Below are 11761 nucleotides of genomic sequence, written 5' to 3'. Positions count from 1 at the left end.
CCACAGAACGCAGTCTGCGTTTCTCATAGAACCAGAAATGTTCCCAGAATTTAAAGTGTAGCTTCCCTGTATGAACTTGCACCAATAAAACCCTTCAGGTTCCTACTTAAGTGAGTTAAATAGGCACAGGGGACAAATTAAGAATATTTAGAGGAAAAAATAACATTATTGGATGTAATGATAGAATATAAATAATACTAATAATATACTTCTATATATACTATACTTTTACTTTACATCCCATGTACCTCTTTAGGTTAATAGGTTATGTAATTGACAAAGAGCATTAAAAAAGCTTCATGTTCTCTGTCTTGCGTGTTGCGCTCCAGCCCGCCCCCTGGTGTGACAGTGGGTTCTCTTAAAGGAACACGTTTCACTTGCTCTCACACTGTAGTGTTAAAAAGTTCACGTCCTCCTCAACATCCCGTTGACCAATTTATTGACTATAAATTTACCAAAAAAACAAAACAAACCCAAAACAGCTCAATTTGTTCTTATTCCAAATCTTACATGAAGTAGAAGACATGCATAATAAATACCTGGTATGTGTGAGTGCAGCTTGCCTGTTGAAGGCCCATTTGTCAAGTAACAATGGATACAACTGCACTGAGAAAAAGGAAAAAGTGCCTTTTATTGCAGTTTGTTTTACATAACTAAAGAAAGCATTAAACCACACCCCAAGATGTTGCACAGTAGGTCAGTTTGTCAACCACCAGAGTGGAATATTAATCTAAAAATATAGTGAAACAGTCAAAACATGTTTTGTTTTTTTTTAAATTAAAATATAATCCAATAGAAATTCTCGATCAAACTGTATGTTTGGGATCAACTAAAGGCTGTGCTGTGGCGGAAAATGGGACATTTATCAGGACGGACACATAATATTTTCAAGACCTTCATTGTTTTATTTATTTAATTCAAGAACTCCCTCCTGAGTAAGAGGGAGTAGTGTTGTTGCATTTCATTAATACAAATCAGATTATGTGATTAGAATAAAATAGGTGATGAGGTCAAGGACCCTGGGGTGTCAGTAGATTTTGTGTCTTCTGTCACCCAAAATAACCAAACGTTCCTTCAGCATTCTGCTGTACCTACATTTAACTTGTGGATTTTATACATACATGGGAGGCTGTTTGGTAGGTTTGACCCTCTCCCTTCCATTTTTGAAAAGGTTATTTTCAATTGTTCAAGTAAAAAGCTAACAGAATTATGTGTACCCATTATTGTATTTTCCCAAATGGCCTCCAGTATTTGTTTATATACAAAAAAAAACCCAACATCTTCTAATCCAAAGTCCTGGTGGCAGGCATGTCGGCGGGGCGTCTCGTGAAGAGGTCACACGGAGTTCATTTTATTTATTGCCTTGCTCTTGTCTACTTTAGTTGAAAAGAGACGCAGCAGAATTCAGGCCACGTTACACCAGTACAAAAAGGGACGTCAGAGCAAATCTTGTCAGAAGTTATATTTCGGCTCAGTGTGGGTCTGAAGGAGTCCCCGCAGAGCAACACACAACACACACACAACACACACTCTGCCGTTTTTTTGTTGTTGTTGTTGTTTGGTGTTTCCTTTTCACTGCGGTGGTGTGGGGGTTTGTTCAAGCTTTAATGAGAGATGACATGTTATTATAGTAAACAATTATTATATTATCATCTTAATGAGACTCATTTGTAGCATCATTTACCCCCGAACAAGTCAGACTGATTATCAAATGAAGTCACTTTGATTACACGTTGCCACAGAGGAACTAAAAAAGGAAAATTGTGATGAAGTTATTGATGCCAACATGCCAATTTTTTCCCCCTCAAAACTGGTATGCAGCATTCGTGAGATGATCGTTATCTGATCATTTGCGTTGGACGCTTTTCCTTAAAAAAAAAAGAAAAAAAAGAGAAAACGGGGATTTGCATTGCATTATGGTACAAGTGAAATGCATTTTAGAGTGACAGTCTTCACAAAGTGCTAAAACTCTTTCAGAAACATTAAAATGTCATATAATACAACGCTCCAGCAACATTAGAATCACAAAATTATTCCAGTCGTTATTTGTTTTTGTTTTTTTACAACACATGAATAGAAAAAACATAACAAATCCAAAATCTAAAAAAAGAAAAAAAAATCGATCTAAAACATCCCTACAATTTAAAATTTATGATAGCTGAAAATGTGCAAAGCAAAGACATTTATCGACAAACAAATTCCAAACATACTTACAAAAATTAATTTCAAAATAGGCTTGTTTGGAAATGCTCGCCTGAGCTATTAATTGCATCTCTTTTTCTCTTTTTTTTTTGGCCAGCAAACGTGGTCATCAGAGTCAAAGAGGCCCAGGTGCAGGCGCTCTGGTCTCTTTGGGGGGTTGCATGACAAAAATCCAGCTTGGCATGTTTTGTCAGTTGGGGTACTCTGTTCCCTCTAAGTGGTCTGGAATAGGGAGACCGGTGAGAACGGTCACACATCTGTTCCACACGTTAAACACAGGGCAGACGGGTTGAGCAAAGGTGATGTCAAAGGTGTACAAGTGCTGAGAGCTGACGGCGTCGTAGAAAGACAGGTATCCAGAGTCGTAGTCCAACAGAACCCCGAGACGCCGCAGGTGTGGCGAGGGCTCGATGGGTATCTCCTTACTGTTGTGCCGAACAACCCAGGAGTTGTTACAGCGAGATAGAACCCAGGAGGAGGAGTTTTTGCCAACCCATTCATGTTTTGGTGCCGACTTGTAGGCAATCCCCACCGCAAACCTCCATGTAAAGAAAGAAAACATCATGAATACAGTTGGAGCAAAGTAAATCTGAACCGAGGTTGAAGTGTTTTTACCATGTGCTTCCTCCTATCAGAGCCTCCCAGTAATGACGGCCACTGTCAATATAGACGTTTCCCGTGACACCGTAGCTGCTGTGGCTGGCGAAGCGGTCCTGACTGTGACTCTTCTTGGACGACGTCTCATCCCGCTCCACCGTCAGGTTATCGTGGGACACCCTCAACTTCCTGTGAGCAGACTTTGGGTCCAGCTTGAATGGCTGACCTTGAAGACAGACAGACACAAACTTCTTATAATGACTGTTTGGAAAAACTGACGAGATTCTGTGCAGTAGCTGAAGTTGACATACTGTTAGTTTTCAGTTTTCCTGGTTCGCTGCTGCGGTTTCCAGCCTGGTTTATGGCCTTTACAATGAAAATGTACTTGGTGCCACACTGGAGCCCGTGAACGGTGTAGTGGTTCTGTTTGATATTGGGGACGATCATCCAGCTGTCAGCAGAGTTACACAAACCTACAGTTCAGACAGAAAGCAACTCATGACAATGGCTTCTGTTGGGGCCGCTGGATGAAAAAGGTTAGTGTTTATGTTTTACTGTCGTGTCCCATTTATGTACATATGCAGATATCCAGCCATGTATATATTCCTTTCTGTTTTGCTACTGTTTGGAACTTCTGATTCGTTTTGAAAGTATCGTTTACCTGGATCGTTAGTCGTGAATGTCTTTAATGCACGTGGAAACTTGAATAAAATCGTATTAAAATAATAATAATACAAAATAAATCAAACAGCCAGAGTATAACTTGTACAAGCAGCATTTAAATCCAGTGTGATGAAAATGTTGGTATTTTTCAAACAGGCCATATTTGCCTTCCTCATTGATCAAAAAACTGCTCCAATATTGACCAGCGACTGTAAAATAGCTGTATCATAATGTGGCACAACTGCTTCCAGGTCCATCAGCTGTGATTATTTTTTTACTGTGGGACAGCCTAGTCTGTTATTTTCCATGTCTGATATCAAACATCAAAGAGGATCCTTCAGTCACGGTGAGTTTCCCCATCACTCTCTCTAGCCGTGTGGTGAGGGCTCATGTTTTGACATGTTTACAGGAGAGAGTCACGCTGAAACGTATCTGAGCCGACAGACACGCATGAATATTTAGCTGATTTCGATGTGGATAAGGTGTTTGAATTTGATGTCCGTCTTTATTTGTTTGAGCCGGTCTGAATCGTCTATGAGGTCACGGAGCTCTGGTGGCGTTACTGTGATCTGACGCCCACCGAGGAAGAATGCTTGTGTGTTTGTAGTCCAGCGGTGGTGAGAACTCAACACTCCCTGGTTTACCCCTCTGATCATGATTTTTTCTCTTCTAAAGTGAAATATAAGAGACGGACAAGACCAGCGGGGTGATGGGAAACCATCCGCGGAATAAGCACGTGAGATTTCACAGTTGAACACACGGCTTTCTCGGGAGGATTCTGACAACAACAATGTGTCAGTGCCCCCCCCCCCCCCCCCCACTCTTTTAGTGGCTGGACTTTAACACAAAAAGTTGCCCCCATTTCCTGGGTGCAGCATTGAGCGACTTGCTCAATATTGATCAAAAGGCCCAAATCCTCCTTCATATCACATTACTACCCAACCACGTATTCTTGAGTGCTGGGTCCTGATTACCTGCCTAATCAAGCATGTTGTGAACTTATTAGAGCAATCAGCTCAGTCTGTTGCTCATGTCAAACCAGATAATACGGAGCCCGTGATGTGTATCTGGATGTAAGTCTAGTCGGAGCTGTTTATTTCCTCCTAAACAATTCAAGAATGACAGTATATTTTGCCAACATCTCATTGATTTCTCCTTGGCTGCTGCTGCACTACAATAATATGTTTGAATAAAACACATCCCCCCAAAAACTATCTAAACACAGAGATCCTTTTCAAACCCCTCAATTGTCATGTTTCCCTCCACAGCAGACTTACTGACAACATTACACTGGCTCGTGAAGATGGCATACTGAAGTTCATATGATACAACTGAGAACTCATCATCCGACGTCCAGTGAACTGTAATTGTGTCATATGAAGCTGTGCATAATTCCTCGCGGATTACTGGTGGACTCGGTGCTGCAAACAAAAGACAAATGTTGTTCAAAGGCAATATTTACAGCCGAGTCGACTCCATTCTGCACAACATAAGAATGGAAAAACAAAAAACCCACAATTTGTTGCAGGAGACCAGAGATGGTAATTAGCATCATCCTTTGTGTCTTTCTTTAGTTTGACAAGTGTAATTAAGATAGGCTGCAGATCCTCCAGCTATTGCCGTTAGAATCCCATGCTGAGGTAAATTCACTCTGCACGACAGGCACTGAGCATAAAGCATTTTGTAGAAAATACACTTTATCTACGGCAACACTTGGGAGATTTTTTTTTTTTTTTTTTTTTTACCATTTAAACGTAGGTGAAATATAAATGAATTCAATTCTGTCTCTTCTGCAAATGCCAAATTAATTTTCTAAACCTATTTAAAGGTAATAAAAGCATGCTGTTTGGATAAAGAAGCCTAACAAATCACCTGAAATTTCTTAAGAATAACAGAGTGAAAGAAAACTAGTTTGGCACCACATATTAAGTCCGAAAATTACTCTTCACAAAATCTTCCTGCCTGACAATTAAATGTGTATATATTTTTTTTTTTTACTTCATCTATTTAAGCCTGCACTCACCTGTGAGGTAATCCAAGCTTTCAAGCATTTTCTTCTCTCTTGAGAAGTCCAGAGCAAAAGTATCGAAGGTGTCATTCAGGTTTATTTCAGGTAACAGGATTTGAGAGGAGGCTGTTGCCATAGAGACTCTGTAACACAGAAGTACATTATGAGGTGATGGCAATTATGCATTTGTTCACATGTTTTGACTGGCACTGTGGCGTTACCTCTCACAGATGCTCTTAGCTGTCTGTAGAAAGCGAGCGTGGTCCGTCTCTTTGAGGGTTTGGTCCGCCTGAGTGATGAGAGAGGAGGATCTCTCGATGCACTGTTTGCAGCTGGCTATCTGCTGGGCCAGTTTCCTCAGTCGCACAGACTGGAACCAACACAGGACATGATGATTAATAGCTCAGTAAATAAGACCTAACAGTGGAGCCTGGGAGGCACCAACCAGCCAGATGTTGGATTTGATTTTACCTGTGAAAAGTTAAAAGATAAAATCAAAGACAAATCTGATTTTCACCATTGACAATTTGATTTGTTGGATGTTTAATATTCTCAAGGTTCTGGGCTTCAAGCTGTGCAGCATGGTGGCATGAGGGGGCCTCACTGTGCTGCTGGAGGAGGCTGCAGACCTGAAGAGGCTCAAGCTGCCACCCGTAGCACCACCTGCTCCTGTCCCCATCCTTCCATCAGTCTCTTTTCGTTCTTCTCTCTCTTTATCTCTGCCCCTCTTTCCTTCAGTATATCTGTCTTCCTCCATGATCTGTCCCTCTCTGCCCCGCTCTCCTGCTCGCTTTCCCCCCCAACCGGTCAAAGCAGATGTCCGTCCCCACTGAGCCTGGATCTGCTCGACGTTCCTGCCTGTTAAAAGGAAGGTTTCTATCGCCGCTGTTGCAGGATGTGCTGCTGATGGAGAATTGTTGGGTGTAAATTCATTGAAGGAGTGTGGTACTGGACCTGCTCTAAATGTAAAGTGTCATGAGATAACTTCTGTTGTGATTTGGTGCAATACAAATAAAACTGACTTGACTTGACTTGACTCACTCAGTCAAGGTGTCTAAACTGATGCTTTCCTGCTGTCTGTTCCCTGATTGATTGTATAATGAAACAAGTTATTTGGTTGCTATGCAACAATGGCACTAACTGCATTAGAGCAGATATACATATGTATGAGTTAGGAACAATTCCTCCCAACACTGTGCCTCATTGGCTTACCGGCTGATAGCAACACCAGAACAGAGGGCGAGAGAGAGTCCTCCTGAGAGGGCAATCACAGGAAGCACGACACATCTTCGTCTGACACTGAAGATGGCATAACACCTTCTAACAGGGGAAATGAAGGAAACTACTCCAGGGGCATGGCACTTTTACATTTGTTGTATGGGCTCTATACTGGAAATATTTATAGTGGGAACCACCAGAGAATAAAAAAAAGCAATAAACTCAGCAGCTTGACTCTCTGATTCTGATCTTTGGTTTTCATGGTTAATATAAACAATTGCATGTAACAATAAAACTACTATATGAGCTCAGTAGTAAAACTTTCATTTATTCCACCTCAGCAGTCCACTGAGGTCTGTGTCTGACAAAGCTGAACTGAGGAATATGTGGTTCAGTAACAATTTCCTCAGATAAGGGCACTGTTATACTCTCGGCTAGTGGATGGTGACCATTTTAACCTTCAAAATAAAAGTCTGTGCTTCATTCCAAATTCTCTTAATGTGGTAATGCTAATACTCTTATCATAATTAACATAACAAAGATATATAATGATGCAACTGAGAGGACATTTGCGCTGGGTGGCAAGAACGGAATATTTTTTGAGTTTGAAACATTCAAGTCTATGAGAAATAAGTGTGCCGCTGTGTAAAATGGACAATAACCTCTCAGAGTGCAATCATTTTAAAAGTTTTCTGTTTGTCTTCCAGACGGACCTGAGAAAGCATTCTTTTCTTTTCATATTTTATTTAATTTAGCATAAAAAAAATCTATCCAAACAATATATAATGGGAGAAGCATGTGCATGGAAGACCAAAGAACCCCCCGGGGCCTCATGGTGTGCCTTCCTTAATAACAATCCTGCACGATTATAGTACAAGTAGGTTAGAAGAACCAAAGACCAAATACCAGAAACCAAAAATAAAAACAAGGTAATGGATGCACTACACAGTGGTGGTTGAGACTGAGAGGAGTATAGCTGACCAACTGGTTTAGAGTGATACTTCCAGCAAAAATATATTTGACCTTTCAAATTCTAATAAATAGGTGTTTTAAGTTCCCAATTATGTTTTTCCCTCCTGCGTCACTTCTTTGAGACTCCAGAATGCAAAAGAGCCAGCGATGTATCTTTAGCTTAAAGCTAATGGCAACTGGCAGCTAACAACAGCAAAATTCATGTTCAGAGCTACAAAAAAAACTAATAACACCACGCAATTTCCCTGAGGATCAATAATGTTCAGTCTATCCATCTATCTTGGAAAGTTGCCACATTCACTTGAACCAACTGTTTCGCGCTTGCCCCTGTTCATTCATGGCAGCCTTGAAACAGAGGTGTTATTGTTGGTTTTAACTCCAAGCGTTTGTGGGTTACTGAGCATATGGCTGATTAAAGACGACATGAATTATACCTGACGATGTGCTTGAGAGTCTGTAAATTGAGGTTTTTGAACAGTTTTGCTGTTTTGTTACTATAAATGCTATTAGCTGTCAGCTCACTAGCTTTAAGCTAATTATACATGGCTGTTATTTTATGTATTCTGGACTCCCAAAGATGTGATGCAGCATCGGAAAAAAAAAACAAAAAACAAAAAAAAAACATCTTCATGAACTCAAGACACTTATTTGAGTGTACTTGAAAAGGCAAAATACACTTTTGAGGTGAAGTATCACTTTATCTGTCTAAAATCTGTGAATATTAGCCACCGCAACCCCGCTACACATATCAGACCAAAAGGGCTATAGCTGTCAGTTTCATCTGCAAAAGACACTGGCAATGTATAACAAGGTTTCTACCAAGCACGGTGATATGTTATTGCTGCATTGTAATGAGGACAGTAGTGAGCTGTAAACTAGCTTGTCTGCTGCATGGGGCCATTAAGGTTATCAAGATATAAAAGGTGATAAACAATACCTTTCCCTCCTTTATCTTGGTTGCTATGATTTGTCTTCTCTGCTGTATGATGTTAATCAGCAGGTCACACTCCTCCAGCAGCTTGTTCTCTTGTCTTGATGCGTTTATCTAGACAGGACATATGCAGAGATAAGTAACAGGCGATAACTGACATGTCCTCTGATTCATTTGCTTTGCCAAAATGTTTTTGTTCCACAAATGCAGGTTAATTTATTAAAACTGCACCAACATGAATTACAGACAGTATAATTAATCCTATATAAGTCCCGCAGGAGAGGAAAACCGCATTAGAGTACAACTGAGATATGTCAGGTGGGACAGAGTAACAATTAGATGCCCTTGGTCAAAGTTGGTCTGTTTGGTGGCTTTTACAAATTATATGTGAAACATGGATGAAATAATTCACAAAATACGCATGAATGTAAATATATAACATTTGTTTGTATTTAGAGAAGTAACAAGATCAATGTATTCAGATCTGTTGTACCCTGGAGGGTGTCAGCTTGTTAGAACTTTACAAAAATCATTGATTTCTCAACTAATGAGAGCTTAATGTTGACATGATGTAAAGCCACTTGCAGTCAGTAATTCATCACTGTGTTAATAATTTAATGAGTTATTGCCCATGAAATGCCACCGAGGCTGAGCGCTCCCACCTGAACGGGAACAGATAAACAACCTCACCTCCATGTGTTGGCAGGTTTGGATTAGTTTGCCCATCAGAGTTTCCAACTCACTGGTCCTCTTAATTAGATTGCTGAGGTTGGAATCCAGGGCTTGCTGAAAAACAAAATTCAAAGGGAATATTTCATTACACACCACCACCACCATCACCCCTCACCATAAAACTGTTAACAGTTAAATACATCTTGGGAGAGAGCGAACATCAAGCAGGAGAAGACACACAACGTCGCTTCTGGATATGAGTGGCCACATTTGGTTTGTGATAAGTCTGGAGCCCGCGGTCGTTGCTGTGTGCCAAAGATCGCATCAGACTGTCTGCTGAGGCCGTGGAGCTTAGCAGAGCATCTGCCAGTGATTTGGACAACTAAACCCTGACTGTGTTAATCACTGACTCAGATCAAAGGCTTATGTTTCAAACTTAATCTCTCACTGTAATTGGGTAACATAATGACGCCATAATGCGGTCCCACGAAATGTCTTCTGTAATATAACATTCTTAAATTCTTGATTTACAAGCCATTACGCAAATGATGTTTTAATTCACTGAAAAATTATGATTCTCTTCTGATTTGGTAATGAGTCTTTTCGTTGTGATTAGATAAAATAGGAAAAAAGAAAACTATTATTAAATATCCAAATGTAATAAAAACAAAAACTGACTTCTATAATGAGCCTGTGAAGCATCAGGCTTGATTGAAGACAAGTCTGGGTGGGTTGTTAATGTGTTTAAATTCAAGATGGTAAAGCTGATGTAGCATATGAGTTATTCTACCAATAATAAGATTGCATTATAGATCATAATAAAATCAATCCTGATAACGATAATTATACGCTTTTCATTATCTAGTACCATTCCTTACATGAAATACAGCTCAGAGAGCCTCACCAGAAAACAGTATTAAAGACAGGTATTAAGAAGATAAACATTAAAAAACATGAGGAGATTAAAAAGAGTGACAGATGAAGAGGATCAAATTGACAGTAAGAAAAACGGAATAAATATATATATATAAAACAACATGAAATATAAAATAAATATCACATAAAAGGATCCCTTAATTGAAAGTGAAAAAATATGAAAAAAATCTGTTTACAGAGGATGCTTACCTCCCATATGTGGTTGTAGTTTGGTCCAAATCTTTGCTAAATAACTATAAAATCTGCCTCAATGTCATTTTTGCGGTTCATTTAAGGGTAGTTAACAAACCGGTGTTAAGTCATGTTATTTGAGATGAAAAGCAATCTGAAAAACAAACATAATAGGGTCTTCGCCAGAAGTACCTTCTGGCTCAGGCCCTAATAAGAGCTTTAAAAATAAGGGCTTTAAATACAAGTATCCTCAATGTTAAAGAAAGCCACTGCAATGACATAAAAACTAAAGCAACATGTTCCCTTTAGTTCTTTTTCATCGATTTAGAAAAAATACATTTAATGAACAGTTCGGCAAAGAGGCTTTTTTAAATTCGATGTTTTTATCTGCAATGGAGGCTGCGGAATACAGGTTTTAGTGGATGCTGACAATTTGAAATATGGTCATTTCAAAAATGTAAAACTATATTTTGAACATCAATTCTAATTTCCTTTGATCAAAAGAAAAGCAAACAAACAAACAAAAAAACCAGACCAAACAGGTAAGAATGAGAGACCCGCAGAGCATATTTCATATTCACCTTGTGCTTTCATAAGGTGTGTGTGCATCACTGTGTTCTAAAATAGCTGCAGCTTTACTTTACCACTTTTATAAATATGATTTATTTACATAGAAGAAGCAGAGGATGAAAGCAATTTCAAATGCTGAGGTTCAGGTAAAGGTGAGGTGAGTTCAAAAATGAAAGAAGCATAGAACATAATAATCCATTTGATGTTGAAAATAGCAAATATGTATGCTTAAAGGTCTCTGTGCAATTTTGAAGTTTGTACAAGTTTCATATTAATAAAGGCAAACAGAAAGGAAAGGAAAATTAATAGAGAAAGAGAGAAGAGACAGTGAACGCATTTCTTCTTAATTTTCTCAATGTGTCTAAAATATGCCTTCTGCTAAATTAATCCTCTTTTTGTGTTTAGACAGTCCTTTCTAACGGAGTTCTCTTTCCTAAACTCATCTAAACCGGATGAGAGGAAAGAATAGTGGTTTCCTTTTGTATGTGAAAGCTTCTGGTCCCACACCTTTGCTTTGGCCAGTTTCTCTTCCTTCCTCTCTCCATCCTGACAGGTCTCTGTCACGACCTGGAATTTGATCCTGCGTCAACACGTGAAAAAAGTCTGATGTTTTATGTTTGGAGCGCCACAAATCCAATCAAGTCAAAGTTTGATGGAGGGATTTTTAAGCTTTCACTGAACCGCACAGCCAGTCTACAAATAATCCAAGTAGAACTGTCTAGTACAGATAATAATAATAATAATAATACATTTTATTTATAAGGCGCCTTTCAAGGCACTCAAGGTCGCCATACAACGGTTTAAAATAGATAAATAAATAA

The 11761-nt window shown here is 39.3% G+C and overlaps 1 protein-coding gene across 3 annotated transcripts in view; it reads right to left on the bottom strand.

Annotated features, from left to right (window-relative positions):
• Window positions 1-497: 497 nt before the first annotated feature.
• The window catches only part of mid1 (midline 1), a 41197-nt gene continuing 29933 nt past the window's right edge, over window positions 498-11761 (bottom strand). The window contains exons 6-13 of one of the 3 annotated variants that reach the window (XM_086220557.1): window positions 9282-9377; window positions 8598-8705; window positions 5692-5840; window positions 5486-5613; window positions 4740-4883; window positions 3111-3272; window positions 2818-3025; window positions 500-2741 (exon numbers count right to left, since the gene is read on the bottom strand). In XM_086220557.1, coding sequence (XP_086076683.1) covers window positions 2393-2741; window positions 2818-3025; window positions 3111-3272; window positions 4740-4883; window positions 5486-5613; window positions 5692-5840; window positions 8598-8705; window positions 9282-9377 — 1344 coding nt within the window. In that variant the 3' untranslated portion in view covers window positions 500-2392. Of the gene's footprint in view, window positions 2742-2817; window positions 3026-3110; window positions 3273-4739; window positions 4884-5485; window positions 5614-5691; window positions 5841-8597; window positions 8706-9281; window positions 9378-11761 lie in introns of all 3 variants that reach the window. The other 2 variants (XM_086220558.1, XM_086220559.1) reach the window with 2 other exon arrangements.

This window comes from Aulostomus chinensis, chromosome 12 (genome assembly GCF_037954235.1).
Source record: "Aulostomus chinensis isolate RoL2024-O1b breed Wild chromosome 12, RoL_Achi_v1.0, whole genome shotgun sequence".
Taxonomy (NCBI): Eukaryota; Metazoa; Chordata; class Actinopteri; order Syngnathiformes; family Aulostomidae; genus Aulostomus; species Aulostomus chinensis.
This window is presented reverse-complemented; position numbering and strand designations above follow the sequence as displayed.